This window comes from Coregonus clupeaformis, chromosome 23, assembly GCF_020615455.1.
Source record: "Coregonus clupeaformis isolate EN_2021a chromosome 23, ASM2061545v1, whole genome shotgun sequence".
NCBI classification, from domain to species: domain Eukaryota; kingdom Metazoa; phylum Chordata; class Actinopteri; order Salmoniformes; family Salmonidae; genus Coregonus; species Coregonus clupeaformis.
The window spans coordinates 29,579,216-29,602,547 of NC_059214.1; the positions used below are offsets into that span (position 1 = coordinate 29,579,216).

The following is a 23,332-nucleotide window of genomic DNA, read 5'->3' on the forward strand; positions in this document are numbered from 1 at the left end:
AAATGGTGCCGTCTGGTTTGCTTAATATAAGGAATTTGAAATGATTTCTACTTTTACTTTTGATACTTAAGTATATTTAAAAACAAATACTTTTAGACTTTTACTCAAGTAGTATTTTACTGGGTGACTTTCGCTTTTACTTTAGTCATTTTCAATTAAGGTATCTTTACTTTTACTGAAGTATGACAATTGGGTACTTTTTCCAGCTGTATATCAAATGGTGTTTTCTGCAGATGATCCTGTTGCTGAATATATGTTGTGTTTGTTCCAGCCCATAAGGACAGCAGCAGCGGCAGTGTGGTGAAGCAGGGCTCCCTGGAGCATCGTGAGGGTCAGAAGGGTCGTTGGAGCATCTGCCACCTAGAGCTGACCCCCTGTGAGTTGCGTCTCTACAGCCTGGACAGCAGTGGTAACCGCCAGCTCTGCACCGCCTACTCCCTGTCCCACTGCCAGGGGGTCAGCCAGCCCCAGCCACCCCATGACGGACGAGTCCTCCAGGCCCTCTTCTTCAACAGGTAAAGGTAGAGAACCATGGTGCTCAACTCTTAGGAGACCTCTTGCCAGGTCTCCTTCCTAAAATAGGTTTTCTGACCTCAACGGAACTTCCTGGATAAATAAAGGTTAAATAAAATAAATCAAATATTGTTGGAGCCAACAGTCAATCACATAAACATGAAAAAAGGGCCTGCACCCACTTGAATATAAGTTGCAATTGAAGTTCTTTCTCTCATAGCAATATGTTTTAATAGACCACTCACTGACCTCATCTTCAACAGCTCCACCCGCCTGCAGTTACGTGCCGCCTGCCAGTGGGAGGCGCTAGACTGGAGGAGGCTGATCTGGGAGAGAGTATTGGCTGCCCGGCCCGCCCACAAACAAGCAGAGCCGCCTCCAGCCTTATCCCCGTCATCATCCATCTCCTCTGGAGGTCTCGACACCAGACCAGATCCAAGTGGTCCTGCTGAGGCTGCCCCGGCCCCTCGTACCTCGCATCTCCCCCCAGCCCGACCCACGGCCCTGCCCCTGTTCACCAAGCGCTGTGCTGATGTCCTCAAGGCGGGTCTGCTCCACCAGCGGACTGACCTCAACAACTGGAGGGCCTTCACCTTCGTGCTGAGTCGTTCCACGCTGCAGGCCTTCCCAACCGAGGGCCGGGGGCCCGTGTCAGAGCCTGTCCTCCGCTATCCGCTGGCCTCCTGCCTGGTCGTGCAGAGGGACGAGGCCGAAGGGGCCAGCTCCGCCCATTTCCAGGCAGTCTTCCCCAAAGAGGTCCTCCGTCTACGGGCTGAGAGCCAACTCAAGGCCCATGACTGGGTGGAGGCCCTACGTACAGCCGTGGGGGCCCAGAGGCCCCAGGGGGAGGAGGGTCAGGGCTCCAGCCAGGCCCAGCCGGGTGCAGTGTCGATGGGGACGGGGGTGCTGCTGAGGACGAAGCCCTCCAGGGAGAGGAGGCAGAGGGACGCCCAGAGGGCCAAGAGACAGTCAGTCACCACCAGCTTCCTCAGTATCCTCACCTGCCTGGCTGTGGAGAAGGGCCTGACCACCCAGAGCTTCAGGTGTGCAGGTAGAGACCTCCGCCTGTTACCACACACACACACACACACACACACACACACACACACACACACACACACACACACACACACACACACACACACACACACACACACACACACACACACACACACACACACACACACACACATACACATACAGACACACACACACACACACAGTCAGTCTGGGTTAAGTGCCTTGAGCAAGGCACTTACCCCTAATTGCTCCAGGGTCGCCATTGATAATGGCCGACCCTGGCCATGACCCCACTCTCTGAGGGTGTCTCAGGGGGAGTTGGGAATGCTAAAAACACGTTTCCAATTCACACCTGCATGTTAATACACACTTGCACACATGTAAAATATAAGCACCCAGAAAAGTATTACTACACACACACTAAAGTGACACATTCTTCACTAAAGTTCCAAAAATATCATGTCATATCTCTACTCTTTATGGAAAGATTTTTACAACATAATCCATCAAAACCGTGGCTTTGTATTGACTCAAGAAGTAACCACTGTCATTAGTAAAACATCTATTAATATTACTACTGAAAGAGACAGCATAGGTTAGTAGTGCTCTGCAAACATGTCCTGAGGTTTGCATACATTACACAATCTCAATGTGTTAATGAGTGTGTTCAAGACGTCTACTTGTCAACTGGGTGCATACTTCCGTGACGGTATCTAGCTAATGACTGTCAGATGGTGCAATATACAGTGAAGGAATTAAGTATTTGATCCCCTGCTGATTTTGTACGTTTTCCCACTGACAAAGACATGATCAGTCTATAATTTTAATGGTAGGTTTATTTGAACAGTGAGAGACAGAATAACAACAACAAAATCCAGAAAAACGCATGTCAAAAATGTTATAAATTGATTTGCATTTTAATGAGGGAAATAAGTATTTGGCCCCCTCTCAATCAGAAAGATTTCTGGCTCCCAGGTGTCTTTTATACAGGTAACGAGCTAAGATTATGAGCACACTCTTAAAGGGAGTGCTCCTAATCTCAGTTTGTTACCTGTATAAAAGACACCTGTCCACAGAAGCAATCAATCAATCAGATTCCAAACTCTCCACCATGGCCAAGACCAAAGAGCTCTCCAAGGATGTCAGGGACAAGATTGTAGGCCTACACAAGGCTGGAATGGGCTACAAGACCATCGCCAAGCAGCTTGGTCAGAAGGTGACAACAGTTGGTGCGATTATTCGCAAATGGAAGAAGCACAAAATAACTGTCAATCTCCCTCTGCCTGGGGCTCCATGCAAGATCTCACCTCGTGGAGTTGCAATGATCATGAGAACGGTGAGGAATCAGCCCAGAACTACACGGGAGGATCTTGTCAATGATCTCAAGGCAGCTGGGACCATAGTCACCAAGAAAACAATTGGTAACACACTACGCAGTGAAGGACTGAAATCCTGCAGCGCCCGCAAGGTCCCCCTGCTCAAGAAAGCACATACACAGGCCCGTCTGAAGTTTGCCAATGAACATCTGAATGATTCAGAGGAGATCTGGGTGAAAGTGTTGTGGTCAGATGAGACCAAAATCGAGCTCTTTGGCATCAACTCAACTCGCCATGTTTGGAGGAGGAGGAATGCTGCCTATGACCCCAAGAACACCATCCCCACCGTCAAACATGGAGGTGGAAACATTATAATTTGGGGGTGTTTTTCTGCTAAGGGGACAGGACAACTTCACTGCATCAAAGGGACGATGGACGGGGCCATGTCCCGTCAAATCTTGGGTGAGAACCTCCTTCCCTCCGCCAGGGCATTGAAAATGGGTCGTGGATGGATATTCCAGCATGACAATGACCCAAAACACACGGTCAAGGCAACAAAGGAGTGGCTCAAGAAGAAGCACATTAAGGTCCTGGAGTGGCCTAGCCAGTCTCCAGACCTTAATCCCATAGAAAATCTGTGGAGGGAGCTGAAGGTTCGAGTTGCCAAACGTCAGCTTCGAAACCTTAATGACTTGGAGAACATCTGCAAAGAGGAGTGGGACAAAATCCCTCCTGAGATGTGTGCAAACCTGATGGCCAACTACAAAAAACATCTGACCTCTGTGATTGCCAACAAGGGTTTTGCCACCAAGTACTAAGTCATGTTTTGCAGAGGGGTCAAATACTTATTTCCCTCATTAAATTGCAAATCAATTTATAACATTTTTGACATGCGTTTTTCAGGATTCTTTTGTTGTTATTCTGTCTCTCACTGTTCAAATAAACCTACCATTAAAATTATAGACTGATCATGTCTTTGTCAGTGGGCAAACGTACAAAATCAGCAGGGGATCAAATACTTAATTCCCTCACTGTAGGCCTTGTATCTCTCATTCCAATCTACAGTGCCTTCAGAAAGTATTCACACACCTTGACTTTTTCCACATTTTGTTGGTTTTTAGTCACTGGCCTACACACAATACCCCGTAATGTCAAAGTGGAATTATGATTTTCGAATTTTTACAAATTCATAAAAAAATGCTGAAATGTCTTGAGTCAGTAAGTATTCAACCCCTTTGTTTTGGCAAGCCTAAATAAGTTCAGAAATAAAAATGTGCTTAACAAGTCACATAATAAGTTCCATGGACTCACTCTGTGTGCAATAATAGTGTTTAACATTCTTTTTTTATTACTACCTCATCTCTGTCCCCCACACATACAATTATCTGTAAGGTCCCTCAGTTGAGAAGTGGATTTCAAACACAGATTCAACCACAAAGACCAGGGAGGTTTTCCAATGCCTTGTAAAGAAGGGCACCTATTGGTAGATGGGTAAAAAAAAAGAAAAGCAGACATTGAATATCCCTTTGAGCATGATGAAGTTATTAATTACACTTTGGATGGTGTATCAATATATCCAGTCACTGCCCCTTTCCCTCCAACTAAACAAACACAAACAGACAGACAAACAGCAACCCTCCAATGGAACACTTGGTAGACCATCAGATTTTTGGGGGTCTGTAATTTTATGAGTTCACCTCACCTCAACCCAAACAAACACACACCCCTATTTTGTTTCTCTTTATTTTCCACTGCACGACAACATGGCATTACCCAGAGTCCTGTGCGGTGGCGTTGCCTTTGTTGGCAAGGCAGCTTTGTTGTGGTTGGCTTCAAAAGGGCGGCTGGGAGACGGCTGGGGATCAAGGTGTCTGGGGCTCTCACCCACCACCACCAGTCCTTTGAGCTTAGACCAGTCACCTGTTACACCACTGGGGGTCACAGACCCCCCTCCCCAAATAACCACCTTTCTCACACACACACACTGGCTGGCTGGCTGGCTGGCTGGCTGACTGACTAACTGTAGCAGCTTTTTTTTGTATTTACTAGGCTTATGACCTGTATGTTTGTAGGAGTTATAGAGAGGTAGCTACAGTTCATAATTCCCCCTAGAGATGTCTCCACCACTATATCAGTTTCATTCCCTCAGCCTCAGTGTACCCTAACTGATATCTCACTACCAGATAGCCCTCTCTTCTGTCTGACAGCTCAGTAAATGGTGCTATGGCGGCTCTGTGTTTGGTCTTTCTGGGTGTGAAATCAGTGCTCACTAAAAGGGGATGAATGAGGTGCTTTCCTCCTCTTCTGTAACCAGTGCTCTATTAATGCATGCCGTCTGAAAGGCCCACTGAACAAGGGGAGCGGGCACCTGACGATAATTGGCCGGCATAAAGCGGAGGAAAGAATTCATTTTTTATAATCAAAGACAGGCGCCCAGGAAGCCGGGATGCTATCGTCAATGCGGAAGCTAATTGTTTGATACAGGGGCTCTTTTCGCTCTGGCTGCAGACCTGTTTGAATGAGAGACAAGCAAAGAATAACAGCTGGATACAGCTTGTTCCATGCTCTGTTCACAAAACCCTTTTATTATGCGCTCTCTTTCTCTCCCTATTTCTCCTTTCTCTCTTTCTCGTTCATTCAGACTCACGCAGTCTCTCATGCTGTCACTGTGTTCACTGAACTCTACTCTTTCCCTCTCTCTTTCTCTCTGGCTCATTCTCACCCTCTGTCCCCCCTCTATCTCCCTCTCTCGCTCTCTCTCTTTTTCCTGTCTCTATCTCTTCCCGCCCTCCCCAATCCCCTTGCCTGGCTCCTTGGTAGAGTGCCAGTTTCCTTTTGACTGCTTGTTCTTGTCAGTCACTTAGCTTTGGATGGAGAGTCAGGAGCCAGCCTGTTGTATTACAGTTTAATGGCTTTTCCCTAAACAAATATCCCTGGCCTCTGTTAGGGGGATTAGGGGACGTGCGGTGAGGAGGGGTGAGGACAACAGGCAAATAGAGGGAAAGTGGGAGAAATAGAGGAGAGTGGGAAAGTTACCATTGTGGGGTCTGATAGAGAGCACAATGTCCAGGGAGTGTAGGGGGGGTTCAGGGGTCCCCATTACTGTAGCGTTTGCCCCTCTGTCTATTTGGGGGCTGTGATTGAGCACCCTGTGCCTCTTCTGTCCCCCATTGCCCCACCGGCCGACACCCTCTGGCCCCAATTTGTTAGCCCACATAAAGGATAGATGATGGATGGTGGATTGGCCCCGCCTCATCCTGTGCCTGTGTGTGTGATTCTGGGGGGCTCTGGGGGGAAGGTTGAGGGAGCATGTGCACCCTCTTTTCAACTGGGCTCTGGTGTCTACTAATTACCCATCAGGTCTCAGCAACTTAGTGGCCTAGGAATTTGTAAAGAGGCCAGAGCACAATAGACCAAAAAAAATGCTACAAAACAACCAAAAACAATCCTTGAGTTGAATCTCCCTGCCTTCATTCCCACTGCCTTGCCCTGTCCTTCCATGTGCTAGCCAAATCAATCAAATGTATTTAGAAAGCCCTTTTTACAAAAGCAGATGTCACAAAGTGCTATACAGAAACACAGCCTAAAACCCCAAACAGCAAGCAATGCAGATGAAGAAGCACGGTGGCCAGGAAAAACTCCCTAGAAAGGCAGCAACCTAGGAAGAAACCTAGAGAGGAACCAGGCTCTGAGGGGTGGCCAGTCCTCTTCTGGCTGTGAGTACATGGCATTAAGGACAGATTGGGGAGGAGAAGCTGACTCAAATCTCATGTGCTGTACCATTTCTTTCTCGGCTATTCTTTTGACTGGAGAGCGAAGTCAAAATATCCTTGTTAGAACAGCGGCCTGTAATGAGGACTTTTGGCATGGCGTCTTAAAGCTTCAGATGAAGGGTCTTAATTTCATCACCCTGTTATTGCAGTAAACTTGTAGTGTATTCTAGGTTTAAAAAAGCTTCTAGAGTTTGTAATTTCCACATTAAAATGTTAGACTTGATTTGCCTTAACTAAAAATATATCAACCCCTACAAAAATATCTGTTCATTATAATCCACACAATAATTTACATTTTCACATTATGTTCCTGCTGTGAGAAATGGGTCAAATTAAGATCTTACATCTGTACTCACATCAACCAGAAACAAAATTTCAAAAACAATTCTGGGCATGGCTAAACACACACATTTTTAATCAGTTCTTGATGAATATTGAACTGAAGACCTACAGTGAGGGAAAAAAGTATTTGATCCCCTGCTGATTTTGTACGTTTGCCCACTGACAGAGAAATGATCAGTCTATAATTTTAATGGTAGGTTTATTTGAACAGTGAGAGACAGAATAACAACAAAAAAATCCAGAAAAACGCATGTCAGAAATGTTATAAATTGATTTGCATTTTAATGAGGGAAATAAGTATTTGACCCCACTCCAGGACCTTGATCTTTTTGGTACAAGGCAGGCTTAAAGTATCTGTCCAGTGAACATCTCACTTTTAAAAGTTCATATTCTGTTTACTCATTCCCAAATAATGTTGTTGACTCGTCCTATACTCCTATTTGTGACCATTTTAAAAAAATACTTACTATTTCCTCATAGACCATGTTGTCATTTCCCTGAGGAGGATGAGCTGGCCAATCAGCGGTCTAGAGGACAATGAGCTGGCCAATCAGCGGTCTACTTGCATGAACACCAGTCCAACACAGAAAAGCAGATTTTTAACATACTTGATTACAATTTTTTTTTAAATACAGTGGGGGAAAAAAGTATTTAGTCAGCCACCAATTGTGCAAGTTCTCCCACTTAAAAAGATGAGAGAGGCCTGTAATTTTCATCATAGGTACACGTCAACTATGACAGACAAAATTAGAAAAAAAATCCAGAAAATCACATTGTAGGATTTGTAATGAATTTATTTGCAAATTATGGTGGAAAGTAAGTATTTGGTCAATAACAAAAGTTTCTCAATACTTTGTTATATACCCTTTGTTGGCAATGACACAGGTCAAACGTTTTCAGTAAGTCTTCACAAGGTTTTCACACACTGTTGCTGGTATTTTGGCCCATTCCTCCATGCAGATCTCCTCTAGAGCAGTGATGTTTTGGGGCTGTCGCTGGGCAACACGGACTTTCAACTCCCTCCAAAGATTTTCTATGGGGTTGAGATCTGGAGACTGGCTAGGCCACTCCAGGACCTTGAAATGCTTCTTACGAAGCCACTCCTTCGTTGCCCGGGCGGTGTGTTTGGGATCATTGTCATGCTGAAAGACCCAGCCACGTTTCATCTTCAATGCCCTTGCTGATGGAAGGAGGTTTTCACTCAAAATCTCACGATACATGGCCCCATTCATTCTTTCCTTTACATAGATCAGTCGTCCTGGTCCCTTTGCAGAAAAACAGCCCCAAAGCATAATGTTTCCACCCCCATGCTTCACAGTAGGTATGGTGTTCTTTGGATGCAACTCAGCATTCTTTGTCCTCCAAACACGACGAGTTGAGTTTTTACCAACAAGTTATTATTTTGGTTTCATCTGACCATATGACATTCTCCCAATCCTCTTCTGGATCATCCAAATGCACTCTAGCAAACTTCAGACGGGCCTGGACATGTACTGGCTTAAGCAGGGGGACACGTCTGGCACTGCAGGATTTGAGTCCCTGGCGGCGTAGTGTGTTACTGATGGTAGGCTTTGTTACTTTGGTCCCAGCTCTCTGCAGGTTATTCACTAGGTCCCCACGTGTGGTTCTTGGATTTTTGCTCACCGTTCTTGTGATCATTTTGACCCCACGGGGTGAGATCTTGCGTGGAGCCCCAGATCGAGGGAGATTATTAGTGGTCTTGTATGTCTTCCATTTCCTAATAATTGCTCCCACAGTTGATTTCTTCAAACCAAGCTGCTTACCTATTGCAGATTCAGTCTTCCCAGCCTGGTGCAGGTCTACAATTTTGTTTCTGGTGTCCTTTGACAGCTCTTTGGTCTTGGCCATAGTGGAGTTTGGAGTGTGACTGTTTGAGGTTGTGGACAGGTGTCTTTTATACTGATAACAAGTTCAAACAGGTGCCATTAATACAGGTAACGAGTGGAGGACAGAGGAGCCTCTTAAAGAAGAAGTTACAGGTCTGTGAGAGCCAGAAATCTTGCTTGTTTGTAGGTGACCAAATACTTATTTTCCACCATAATTTACAAATAAATTCATAAAAAATCATTCAATGTGATTTTTGGGATTTTTTTTCCTCAATTTGTCTGTCATAGTTGACGTGTACCTATGATGAAAATTACAGGCCTCTCTCATCTTTTTAAGTGGGAAAACTTGTACAATTGGTGGCTGACTAAATACTTTTTTTCCCCACTGTACTATTTCACTCATTGTTAGTAATTCTAGGTAATATTTAATAGAAATCTGGAATCACTGGGCAGTTACTTTTGCTTACCAGTCATGCAGGCCAGGACCCTACCATGAAAGGCCAGTGCCCCTCCACCCACGTGTTGTCTTTGTCATATTATTTCATAAGAATTGCGCCACATGCATATGTGGCAAGTGATTGTTCACATCAAACCTATACTGAAACAGCATTTAATAAGCAATATTTATTCAGCTAATTGCACATGGGGAAACACAGGGTTGTTTTTTTGTTGCCGATGTTCGTTTGAAGCCTGATTACCCCCCAACACCACCTCTACCCCTCTATAGGGGGCTGAATGTACCCCCAGGTTCCTCTCAAAGTTTGCTTGACCCCGGTCATTTAGCCTGTGTGGATTCACAGGGTCCTCAGAGGAGAGGGCTTTGTAGGGACGAGGAGGACTGCAGTATGCAGAGGGACAACCAGGGAGAGGTTGGGAAAGGAGAGAGGCTTTGGGGTTGGGTGGGAATCTGTATGTGGAAGGGGGTGTTAGGGGAAGAGGTGGGCGTTCACATCAAAAGATGGGCAGCGCATCCCCCACCCTTCCCACACACACAAGCACTCTCACTCTCCCTCACACACAAGTGTTCGTCTGCCTGAATGAGATACATCAAAGCAGAGGCCTCTTGTCTTTGCCCCCTGTGCATGCAGACACACACACACAGACACACACTGGTCAATGTCCCCCCAGCAGTGCGGTGGTGTAAACCGTCGGACAGTTGAAAGCGTGGCTGAGTAGGAGCCCCTCTCTGGGGACGACAGAACAGAATGACCCTCTCTAGCTGTGGGACTGGGACCTGAGGGGCTACAGCTTCATCATAGCAGCAGGTAGACCTGGGGTGCCTCAGTATTACAACAGTGGATTTCTCTCTCGTTCCATCTCCTCCCATCACCTCTCCTCCCCTCAGTGTCAGCCATTTTGAGGCGACACTGGAGGTTTTGGGGAATCCCTACGGTGGCCTCTCAAGTGGGAGCATGAGATGGTGGGTCCATGGTTTTATTCCTCTTCTTTCCCACACTGGTGTGCATAGGCTATCCTAGAGGGCATGTTGTTCCCATGAGCACCACTGCTCTGTCCCTCTGCCCTCTACCCTAGAAGTCTACTAGAATGTGCCTAGCTGTGTTAGTGAGCTGTGGCTTTGGGGAGGACATAGCCATGAAGTATGGCATCCCGAGTGGCGCAGTGGTCTAAGGCACTGCATTGCAGTGATAGCTGTGCCACTAGAGATCCTGGTTCGAATCCAGGCTCTGTCGTAGCCGGCCGCGACCGGGAGACCCATGGGGCGGCGCACAATTGGCCCAGCGTCGTCCAGGGTAGGGCAGGGAATGGCCGGCAGGGATGTAGCTCAGTTGGTAGAGCATGGCGCTTGCAACACCAGGGTTGTTGGTTCGATTCCCATCGGAGACCAGTACGTAAGTCGCTCTGGATAAGCGCATCTGCTATATGACTAAAATGTCAAATGTTAAAATGTAGATCGATATGCGTTTATGATTGTTTTTTTTGTGTGAGTTTTTCTTTTTTCTTTTTTTACTGACAGTGACAGCAGACCCAGCGGCCGGGCCGGCTGTGGTTCGCTAGTGGCCAGCTCCTTCCCAGCAGTTACAGGGCATTTGGCCGCTGGCACTGACCATCCTCTCCTCTCTGCTGGACGTTGTCCATGGAGGCCTTAGCATCCATCACACACTCACTAAAATAAGCCACATCATCCACATCATTAGTATAGGATCTGCATCGCCAAGGCACCATCCAACACAACAAGTTACCGTCCAGATTTAGACATGCTGGATCCTAGTTCATAGAATCTAGCCTATACAGAAGCCAAGGTGTAGTTGTGTAAACGACAATGTTAGTGAATGCTGTCAATAATTTCCGAGGACACTTGGAGGAACCCTTTTCAGAAAACCCCAATGGCTAAATCCAGCCCTAGTGAGTTGAGTTGATGGGCATCAGAGCAGCAGCAGGCTGGTTTGTTTTCTGGGGGAGTGGATGGGATGTGTGTATGTATTTATGGAGCGGAGTGGTTAGTGTGGGTTTGTGCTGCGCTCCTACACTGATTACAGGGCAGCCCCGACACACAACACCCCGCCGCGTGGTCTGTGGTACACGCCGCACTGCAGCCTCCAGGACCAGAGCATGTGTGTGTGTGTGTAAGCTCAGGGTTGGATGGTAAAGAGGGGACTAGAGTTGAGGGGGGAAGACACCAACTCTCTTTTTATAGCTTGGGGTCCCTGCCCCAAAAACCTCAAGTTGACATTAGCTCCAGTGTGCCTGATGGCGGCTGAATGATGCGTGGCTAGCTCCTAACCTCAGCCAGAGTGTTTATGCCATATTGCTTTGGGTTTAGGAAGGCATAAGGAGGAGATGGTCTCTCTCTCCAAGAGAAACAGGGGCACAGCACATCGGTCCCTGCTTAGTCATTTATCTGACTAATTTATAATGGAGCCTCTTCTATTGCTTTGGGTTGTGTTCTCCACCAGCTTTCACTCTGACTGAATCATACTAGAAACTAATGGGCCTCAAAGTTTGTCCCCAGAGTTTGTAATTAAGATGTTGGCTGGAGAGGTTATTGGGTTAATGTAATCTTTGCAATCTGTAAGGTTTTTACATTGATGTCCCTTATGTACACAGTGGTGAATGTTAAACCAATTACTCCCAAATTCATCTTACGCCTGAACTAAAAAGAATGCTCATTGAAGAATCTCTGTTAAAAGTGCTAGGCCTGGGGCCTCCCGAGTGGCGCAGCGGTCTAAGGCACTGCATCGCAGTGCTTGAGGCGTCACTACAGACCCAGGCTGTGTCACAACCGGGAGTCAGATAGGGCGGTGCACAATTGGCCCAGCGTCGTCCGGGTTAGGGGAGGGTTTGGCCGGGGCTCATCGCGCTCTAGCGACTCCTTGTGGCAGGCCTGTTGAATTATGTTTCCTCCGACACTTTGGTGCAGCTGGCTTCCGGGTTAAGCGGGCGGGTGTTAAGAAGCGCGGTTTGGCGGGTCATGTTTCGGAGGACGCATGACTCGACCTTTGCCTCTCCCGAGCCTGTTGGGGAGTTGCAGCGATGAGATAAGATCGAAATTGGGGAGAAAAAGGGGGAAAATACACCCCCAAAAAAGTGCTAGGCCTAATGTCGGTCCAGGAATAGGCTTGAGCCAGCCTGATATATTTTTATTTGGCACGCATTACCCTTTGGTTTCTCTCTGTATCCACTAGAGCACTAGCGCCAGTCTATCAGTTCCTCCAGGTCTGTGTTGACAGAGCTTCAACAACAACATCCCATAGAAAGCCTCAGCAGATAAAGCAGAAGAAATCAGAGACTTGTATTATGTTCATTCTAAGTCTCTTAGGTCCTGATCTGCTGCTCTGATAGCCGCCGTCAGTGTCCGGCTATGGAGACTCTCTGTCTTTTTCCTCTCCTCTGACTCTTTTCTTTCTTTCTCTCTATCCATGTCTGATCTCTTCCCCCTCTCTTGTCTCTGTGAAGTAAAGAGGACGGCACCACGCTCCACCGAAAAAGAGCAAGAGCGTGCAAGTCTGTATCCGTCGGAGGTCCTTCCTCCATTTCCTTCTCCCTCTTCCCTTATTCCTTTCTTCCTCCGTGGCGCTCCCGGCCCTACCAGATCGTCCTGGGGATAAGAGATACCTGCCATTGCCGTGTTCACCTGTTTGGGTTCCGATCGTCGCCCGTGGCGAGGGCCCCGAGTGTTTGGGGGAATGCAGACAGGAACAATAAAAGAGAGCGAGACAAAGCAGAGGGTTTTCAGAGGATAGCAGCACTACTAAACCTCTAGAAGCCTAGGATCTCTCTCTTTAGTGTTCATTAGACAGCAGAGCATTGAAGTCCCTTCTTGTTGTGACTACAGGTAGGAGTGGGGAAACCTATTGATCTCTGCCTCAGTCTCAACTGGGTTTGAGGAATTCACTGAACAGGGGATGTTGCTGGAATTCGATGGTTCTCATAGTTATAGATGTTTGTTTGCTTGGTTGGACGTGGTTAGTGTGGCAATTAAGAGGTGCCATAAACTGATACATATTAACACTGTGTTTAAGAGCCCAGACTGACTGGGTCTCTCCTCTCTAATCATTAGCCATAGCAAATGGGATTTTCAATCTCTCTGTGACCTGAATATGAGCTGTCTTTAGTGCCTTACCCAACAGGTCATTTTTAATAAATGAGGGACTTTATTGCTCACCTTTGAGCTCCAGATACAGAGAGCATTTTGTGCTTTAGTTCAGCTGTAGACACACGCACCGACACACACGCAGACACTCCCTCACACACACTCCCTTACCCACTATCTCCCCTCTATCTCTGTGCAGGGTGTCAGAAGCCAGTGGGGTTGTCGCGGGGCAAGGCCAAGGTGTGCTGCTACAGTGGCTGGTACTACTGCCAGAGCTGTCACCAAGACAACCTGTTCCTCATCCCTGCCCGCCTGCTGCACAACTGGGACACCAACAGACACAAGGTGAGAATCTATGGTGATATATGCACACATTTCAGAAGTATGTCCAGCATATTCAGATACAGTAAACATACAGAAACACTCTAAAATACACTTGGGAACGTTCCCTAGTTACACATGCTTATCTTAAATTGGGAAGTCGACCCATGCACAGTATATGGTGGAGAATATGGCCAGGTTACATTTTCCCTCCAAACAACCCCACGTGGTGCCACAACCCAAAACCATACACATACACACACATACACATATGTACAGTTGAAGTCAGAAGTTTACATACACTTAGGTTGGAGTCATTAAAACTTGTTTTTCAACCACTCCACACATTTCTTGTTAACAAACTATAGTTTGTGCATGACACAAGTAATTTTTCCAACAATTGTTTACAGACAGATTATTTCACTTATAATTCACTGTATCACAATTCCAGTGGGTCAAAAGTTTACATACACTAAGTTCACTGTGCCTTTAAACAGCTTGGAAAATTCCAGAAAATGATGTCATGGCTTTAGAAGCTTCTGATTGGCTAATTGACATCATTTGAGTCAATTGGAGGTGTACTTGTTGATGTATTTCAAGGCCTACCTTCAAACTCAGTGCCTCTTTGCTTGACATCATGGGAAAATCAAAAGAAATCAGCCAAGACCTCAAAAAACATTGTAGACCTCCAAAAGTCTGGTTCATACTTGGGAGCAATTTCCAAATGCCTGAAGGTACCACGTTCATCTGTACAAGCAATAGTACGCAAGTATAAACACCATGGGACCACACAGCCGTCATACCGCTCAGGAAGGAGACGCGTTCTGTCTCCTAGAGATGAACGTACTTTGGTGCGAAAAGTGCAAATCAATCCCAGAACAACAGCAAAGGACCTTGTGAAGATGCTGGAGGAAACAGGTACAAAAGTATCTATATCCATAGTAAAACGAGTCCTATATCGACATAACCTGAAAGGCCGCTCAGCAAGGAGGAAGCCACTGCTCCAAAACCGCCATAAAAAAGACAGATTACGGTTTGGGGACAAAGATCGTACCTTTTGGAGAAATGTACTCTGGTCTGATGAAACAAAAATAGAACTGTTTGGCCATAATGACCATCGTTATGTTTGGAGGAAAAAGGGGGGTGATTGCAAGCCGAAGAACACCATCCCAACATTGAAGCACGGGGGTGGCAGCATCATGCTGTGGGGGTGCTTTGCTGCAGGAGGGACTGGTGCACTTCACAAAATAGATGGCATCACGAGGAAGGAAAATTACGTGGATATATTGAAGCAACATCTCAAAACATCAGTCAAGAAGTTAAAGCTCGGTCGCAAATGGGTCTTCCAAATGGACAATGACCCCAAGCATACTTACAGTGTTGTAGCAAAATGGCTTAAGGACAAGAAAGTCAAGGTATTGGAGTGGCCATCACAAAGCCCTGACCTCAATCCTATAGAACATTTGTGGGCAGAACTGAAAAAGCGTGTGCGAGCAAGGAGGCCTACAAACCTGACTCAGTTACACCAGCTCTGTCAGGAGGAATGGGCCAAAATTCACCCAACTTATTGTGGGAAGCTTGTGGAAGGCTACCCGAAACGTTTGACCCAAGTTAAACAATTTAAAGGCAATGCTACCAAATACTAATTGAGTGTATGTAAACCTCTGACCCACTGGGAATGTAATGAAAGAAATAAAAGCTGAAATAAATCATTCTCTCTACTATTATTCTGACATTTCAAATTCTTAAAATAAAGTGGTGATCCTAACTGACCTAAGACAGGGAATTTTTACTAGGATTAAATGTCAGGAATTGTGAAAAACTGAGTTTAAATGTATTTGGCTAAGGTGTATGTAAACTTCCAACTTCAACTGTATGTATACACAGTCAAAACCCCACATCCCTATGCGTTCTCCACCACTCAGCCCTCCCATCCCTCCCCTGTGTGTGTCCTGTCCTGTCCAGGTGTCCAAGCAGGCCAAGGAGTTCCTGGAGTTTGTGTATGAGGAACCCCTGCTGGACGTGCAGCAGCTGAACCCGTGTCTGTATGAACACTGTGAAAGCCTGGCTGCAGTCCTACGCCTGAGACAGCAGCTCCAGTCCCTCAGAGCATACCTGTTCAGCTGCCGTGCTGCCGTTGCTGAGGACCTCCGTAGAAGGTGAGAGTGGGGGGGGGGTAGAACCAGTTCCTCCTTAGAGCATACCTGTTCAGCTGCTGCTCTGCCAGCCGAGGACCTCGGGGAGAGGGGCATTGAAGGTGAGGGGCAGGGGAAAGGGGAGGAGTTAAAGAATGATTAATCAAGGCCTTGATTGTTAATTGAGTCCGGTGTATTAGCACTGAACTAAAACTCCCAAGACGTTATTTTGTGACTACAGATATAAAGAGTTGTGAATGGGCAAGATGTTGTGGGGCCAAGACAGTGAAGGGTGATGGAGGAAGATCAAGGAGGAAGAGAGAGAATGGTGTGTTATGAGACTGGAAACTTCAAAGTAGGATTTAATAAAACACATGAATCTAGTGAAGAAGTTTGGAATGGTAATTGTATGTCTGATGTCCATTGAAAGACCCTTTGTTGACTTCATTTTTTTATTTATTTTTATTTCACCTTTATTTAACCAGGTAAGCCAGTTGAGAACAGGTTCTCATTTACAACTGCGACCTGGCCAAGATAAAGCAAAGTAGTGCAATAAAAACAACACAGAGTTACATATGGGGTAAAAAAAACATAAAGTCAGAAATACAACAGAAAATATATATACAGTGTGTGCAAATGTAGCAAGTTATGGAGGTAAGGCAATAAATAGGCTATAGTGCAGAATAATTACAATAGTATTAACACTGGAATGCTAGATGTGCAAGAGATTATGTGCAAATAGAGATACTGGGGTGCAAAAGAGCAAAATAAATAACAATATAGGGATGAGGTAGTTGGGTGGGCTAATTTCAGATGGGCTGTGTACAGGTGCAGTGATCGGTAAGGTGCTCTGACAACTGATGCTTAAAGTTATTGAGGGAGATAAGAGTCTCCAGCTTCAGAGATTTTTGCAATTCGTTCCAGTCATTGGCAGCAGAGAACTGGAAGGAATGGCGGCCAAAGGAGGTGTTGGCTTTGGGAATGACCAGTGAGATATACCTGCTGGAGCGCAGACTACGGGTGGGTGCTGCTATGGTGACCAATGAGCTAAGATAAGGCGGGGATTTGCCTAGCAGTGATTTATAGATGGCCTGGAGCCAGTGGGTTTGACGACGAACATGTAGTGAGGACCAGCCAACAAGAGCGTACAGGTCACAGTGGTGGGTAGTGTATGGGGCTTTGGAGACAAAACGGATGGCACTGTGATAGACTACATCCAATTTGCTGAGTAGAGTGTTGGAGGCTATTTTGTAAATGACAACGCCGAAGTCAAGGATCGGTAGGATAGTCAGTTTTACGAGGATTCCTAGCCCATGTTGAGTATGAATGTGTGAATGTAGGCCTAAAGGCCTCTACATGCTCTCTCTGTATGATGGGAATGAGGGGATTGTGTTTATGTGAGGGGGTCCAGACTAAAAGGCCTGTCTCTGGGGTGATGGACGCTCACTGCCCTGGATGGGGTCACTCCCATGGACTGCAGACACTCTTCGTACCCCCTCCCCACACTATACTCTTGTACTCGCACTTTGTGAAGTACACTCAACACATCTCTAAAGAACTGGTTAGAAGCTTCTCATATTGTCCAGGTTAGTCACTTTGTTTTTAAAGACAGTCCTGGTCAATATACTAAAACTTGTCCTTCTTATGTGTTTTTGAGAGTGTGACTGACAGGTTTATGTCCTCTGTCTACAGTGAGTGTAGACTTTAGACCAGGGTTCTTCAATTCCGGTCCTGGAGGGCCGAAACACCTCTGTTTTTCATCCTCTCCTTCTAATCAGGGACTAATTCAGACCTGGGACACCAGGTGAGTGCAATTAACTACCAGGTAGAAATAAAAATCAGAAGTGTTTCGGCCCTCCAGGACCGGAATTGAAGAACCCTGCTTTAGACCATCCCAGGTTCACCTGTCCTTTTGACGTCTGTCTCTCTGCTGTGCTGAGGTCTGTTTGAAGTAGCCTACTGACAGAAACCAACAGAGAGGGTGGGGCTCTGAGACCCTCCTACTCCTCCACACACACAGACACACACACCCTGGGCCCACAGAGCTATCCCAGCTGGCTGTCGGAAAGAAGGCGTGACTTTATCTAGCCATGATGTTTACGGCAGTGGTGGTGAACCCGGAACGCTGCTCTCTCACCGGGGGCCCATGTTTACCGCTACACCATTAGCCCGCAGTGGCTAATGCCCTGCACTTCAAAACACTACAGGATTAATGAGGCCGGTGGCGCTAAAACCTTCCCCCGGCCATCCATCGGCCCTCTATAGGCCTACCATGGCCCTGGAGAGGGCTAAAGGGCTAGGGAGCTTGGAGGAAGCCTGCCCTGTGTTTATACTCAACCCCTGGGAGAGGGGAGAGAGCTGTCATGGCCCACACCGCCTGCGCTGATCTAACACACACCTCTGAACCCCACGGGTACCCCACACACACAAACACACGAATGCATACACACACATATTACACGCTCAGACACACAGAAATGCTGCACATGTGTGGATAGTCTGCACACATACATATGAACACACAGGCATGCACCATACTGTTTACAGACATTGTTCATAGTTCACACTAAGTGTACAATACTTTATCTCCTCTCCTATTCACATAAGCCGAAGTCAGAACCTCCATTAAACAGTGAACCTGTTGTAATCAATATATAATAGTTGTAGCCTTATCAAACCACACACTGACTGACTGGATGTGATCTTACCCCAGCAGGGTGTGCTGGTCAGTTACACTGCCAGAGCCAGCACTGATACCCTCAGGAAGAGTCAACACTGCAGAATCAACACTGTGTGTGTGTGTGTGTGTGTGTGTGTGTGTGTGTGTGTGTGTGTGTGTGTGACAGACGTGATACAGTCCCGTCGAGGTGCTAAGTCACCACTGATAAGTGTCCTCCTAGCTGGCTCTGCTCTGTTTGCTAGCCATGCCTGTTTCTGGGGGTTACCACCACTGCAAACACTTGACCAATGAGAGGAAAGGAGACGAGGAGAGAAGGAGAGTTACTGTCCAGCCCTTGTGGACAGACAGACAGGCAGACAGACCGACAGGCCGACAGGCAGGCAGGCAGGCCCCTGAGAAAATGACACAGTCACATAAACCAGGGGATTTAGCAGGGATTCACACGGCAGACTGGCCGGCTACTGGATGTCTCTATTGGAGGCTTAAAAACACTCAGGTTAGATATCAGAGTTATGATGCAGATTTTTTTTTACCACTTTTTCTGTCTCCAGTGATTTGTCGTTTTGGGAAGAGGTTCTCTGAGGGTATGTTCTTTAGAACGTAGAACGAAGGTGCTTATGAAGACCCATAGTGGGTTGTCATGTCATTTGGCCAAAACATATTTTGCAGCAATCAGGGTGAGAGGCAGGTAGTCTCCCCTAAATATGTCTGCAGTAGAGATACGCCATATGCTCCTGCTTCTCTGAACATACAGTTGAAGTCGGAAGTTTACATACACCTTAGCCAAATACATTCAATTCCTGACATTTAATCCTAGTAAAAATGCCCTGTTTTAGGTCAGTTAGGATCACCACTTTATTTTAAGAATTTGAAATGTCAGGATAATAGTAGAGATAATTATTTATTTAAGCTTTTATTTCTTTCATCACATTCCCAGTGGGTCAGAAGTTTACATACACTCAATTAGTATTTGGTAGCATTGCCTTTAAATTGTTTAACTTGGGTCAAACGTTTCGGGTAGCCTTCCAACAATAAGTTGGGTGAATTTTGGCCCATTCCTCCAGACAGAGCTGGTTTAACTGAGTCAGGTTTGTAGGCCTCCTTGCTTGCGCACGCTTTTTCAGTTCTGCCCACAAATGTTCTAATGAACATTGTTATGTTTGGAGGAAAAAGGGACCCCCGTGCTTCACGGTTGGGATGGTGTTCTTCGGCTTGCAAGTTTACCCCCTTTTTCCTCCAAACATAACAATGTTCATTATGGCCAAACAGTTCTATTTTTGTTTAATCAGACCAGAGGACATTTCTCCAAAAAGTACGATCTTTGTCCCCATGTGCAGTTGCAAACCGTAGTCTGGTTTTTTTATGGCGGTTTTGGAGCAGTGGCTTCTTCCTTGCTGAGCGGCCTTTCAGGTTATGTCGATATATGACTCGTTTTACTGTGGATATAGATGCTTTTGTACCTGTTTCCTCCAGAATCTTAACAAGGTCCTTTGCTGTTGTTCTGGGATTGATTTGCACTTTTCGCACCAAAGTACATTAATATCTAGGAGACAGAACACGTCTCCATCCTGAGCGGTATGACGGCTGCGTGGTCCCATGGTGTTTATACTTGCGTACTATTGTTTGTACAGATGAACGTGGTACCTTCAGGTGTTTGGAAATTGCTCCCAAGGATGAACCAGACTTGTGGAGGTCTACAATTCTATTTCTGAGGTCTTGGCTGATTTCTTTTGATTTTCCCATTATGTCAAGCAGAGAGGCACTGAGTTTGAAGGTAGGCCTTGAAATACATCCACAGGTACACCTCCAATTGACTCAAATTATGTCAATTAGCCTATCAGAAGCTTCTAAAGCCATGACATCATTTTCTGGAATTTTCCAATCTGTTTAAAGGCACAGTCAACTTAGTGTATGTAAACTTCTGACCCACTGGAATTGTGATACAGTGAATTATAAGTGAATGCACAAAGTAGATTTCCTAACCGACTTGCCAAAACTATAGTTTGTTAACAAGAAATTTGTGGAGTGGTTGAAAAATGAGTTTTAATGACTCCAACCTAAGTGTATGTAAACTTCCGACTTCAACTGTAACACTGATATCTTCCAATTAAAGCTGTTTCTGTCCGTCTGCTGAACCCTGTACTGTAGCAGTTAGATTAGTCAGTTATGGCATGGACTGTACATTCTCTGGCTGTGTGTCTGGTATGTATGTATGCTTTACTTTGTTCTGACTCTGGTTACGTTCCATATAGTACCCTTTTCTCTATGAAGTGCACTACTGTTGACCAGGGCCCATAGGGCTCTGATCAAAAGTTGTGCACTATGCAGGGTATAGGGTGACATTTGGGACGAAGCCTCTGACTGCTGGCTTCACTCTCTCAGTAGGGGCTAGTCTCTCTGACAGTTCAGCACTAATGAAAGTCCCCCCACCTCTCTGTCTATCGCTTACTGACTGAAAAGCTACACACACACACACACACACACACACACACACACACACACACACACACACACACACACACACCACACACCTCCCTGGCTATCTCTTAATAACTATAAAGCTTCCCACAAACACATGAAAAGGGAATTCATCCTCAGCTAAACAAATAGCCCGCCCTCTGAGCCTGTGTGTGTCTCTGTGCGTGCGAGCGTGCGCTCCTGCCCGCCCGCCCGCCCGCCCGCCCGCCCGCCTGTGTATGTGTCAGGTTAGTGCTGTAATGAAGCCTGTCTAATGAGGCCTGAGGCTGATGTGTGAATGGGGCTTTGCTCTCTCTGACTGGACCTCTGCCATGCCTCCTCTCACAATGACCACATAAAGCCTGCCTGTCTGTGGGCACACACACACACTGCCTCTATATCTGAACAAACTCATACATGCTTGTTCACACACACTCTCTATCCCTCTCTCTCTCTGTTGAACACTGATGTATACACACACACATTTCACGTAATTTATATAGATATTGCAACCCCCTTCGGATAAAAGCTTGCCATAGAACCTGCATAGAGCTGTGTATGTGCACCTCTCTCCACTCTCAGGAGTCGTATTAGGGCTGAGTGTGTACCTCCCTTCACAGTGTTATTAGTGCCGAGAGTGAGTGCACCCAAATTGTCCATATGATCCCATATCTCCCCCTCTCCATCTTCCACTCTACCTCTGTCTCTCTCTCTCTCACTATGTCACTTTGTGGATCCTTGAGCTGTAATGTGAGCTGGCGTGGGCGAAAGTGTGTGTGTGAATGAGTGTGTGTATGTTTGTCTGAGTATGTATGCTAACGTTTGTGTGTATGTAGTTTAGGCAGATGAGCGTAGAGAGAGCTGTAGTAGCGAGACAGGCAGGATGGAGAGAGCAGAGAGAGCATCCCACTTCACCCCATAATAAGGCAGAGGGATTTTAAACACCTATTCCCCAGCCTCCACTGCCTCCCCAACCCAGCTCACACTCTGTTGAATTGACCCCCATTTTCAGGGCAATTTGGCCACTCCTTGCCACAGTTACACAGGCCCGATCATGGCGTGTGTGTGAGACGTGATTCATAGTGTACATTCTGTTATCGTCCTATATGAATCTGAACATGAAAGCGCAGAATCTTCCTGTCATGTATGATATACTCTCATGTTGATGCATGGATATACTTTAATGTTTAATATACTGTATGAAATACTGTCATGTTTAATGTATGATATGCCATTAAACGGTGTTCACATTTACATACGAGTACTTTGAAGCTCCCGGTCAGTTTAGTTATAATATAATAATAATAATATGCCATTTAGCAGACGCTTTTATCCAAAGCGACTTACAGTCATGCGTGCATACATTTTTGTGTATGGGTGGTCCCGGGGATCGAACCCACTACCTTGGCGTTACAAGCGCCGTGCTCTACCAGCTGAGCTACAAAATTAAAAAATAAAACATGAAAATATATGCACGCACTGCTGTAAAGCGTCTGTTAAATGGTATGTATTATTATATATTATGAAAGGATATAAGTTATGGTTCTAAGAAAATATTCCATTAATTGAATGAATACAAAGAGGTCAATCTAACTCTACCAAAACAATGGAAATGCCATGGAAACGCGTGGGGGAAAGATCCAGAATCTCCTCATTTCCCCCCAGCAAAATTACCCTACATTTAGGCTATTGTTTATATGTGTATTTCACACTATGTTGAGGTAAAAATTGGAGTATAATGCTTTTATGGATGTCAACCCCAATACATGTTCATTTCATCGTCAAAACGACTTTGACTACCACCACCAATTTCTGTATGCTAACTATGCTACCAGCTTGTACGAACGGGAGTTAGCATTTAGCAGTCACTTCTTATTATCCTGAAAAGGACCATTTCTAAATGTTATGCAGCGACAACAGCCTGATAGATACAAATCAGACTTTAGTAACCACATTGTGGGCCTGTTGATCATATTTGTTGAACGTGCAGCAATCCAACGTCCTCCTTCTATTCCCCACAGTCTGTGTTCCATTGACCTCTTTACTGCATCTATGCATTGACGTAATGCTCTCTCTCTCCCCATAGGATCTTCCCCAGAGAATACCTACTGCAACACATCCACCTTTACTCACTGGCTGACCTGCAGCAGGTAAGACACGTAGGCTGAGTTTAGGTCATGTCTATACTTGATAGTTCATGCAGCTTTTGTATTCTGATCATGGAGTTCTGATCATGGAATTACGAACATGTCATGCTTCTACACCAGGGATCATCAACTAGATTTTTGTCTTGAGCGGATGGTCAGTGGGCCGGAATATAATTACAAATAATTTGTAGACTGCAAATTGACTGCAAGAAGCACAAACAATTATAAT

The 23,332-nt window shown here is 45.9% G+C and overlaps 1 protein-coding gene across 1 annotated transcript in view; it reads left to right on the plus strand.

The window, feature by feature from the left end:
* The window catches only part of LOC121537061 (pleckstrin homology domain-containing family M member 3), a 63,586-nt gene that overhangs the window by 31,258 nt on the left and 8,996 nt on the right, over window positions 1-23,332 (plus strand). The window contains exons 3-7 of the mRNA XM_041844813.2: window positions 272-515; window positions 777-1,564; window positions 13,563-13,708; window positions 15,650-15,843; window positions 23,043-23,106. Coding sequence (XP_041700747.1) covers window positions 272-515; window positions 777-1,564; window positions 13,563-13,708; window positions 15,650-15,843; window positions 23,043-23,106 — 1,436 coding nt within the window. The remainder of the gene's footprint in view (window positions 1-271; window positions 516-776; window positions 1,565-13,562; window positions 13,709-15,649; window positions 15,844-23,042; window positions 23,107-23,332) is intronic.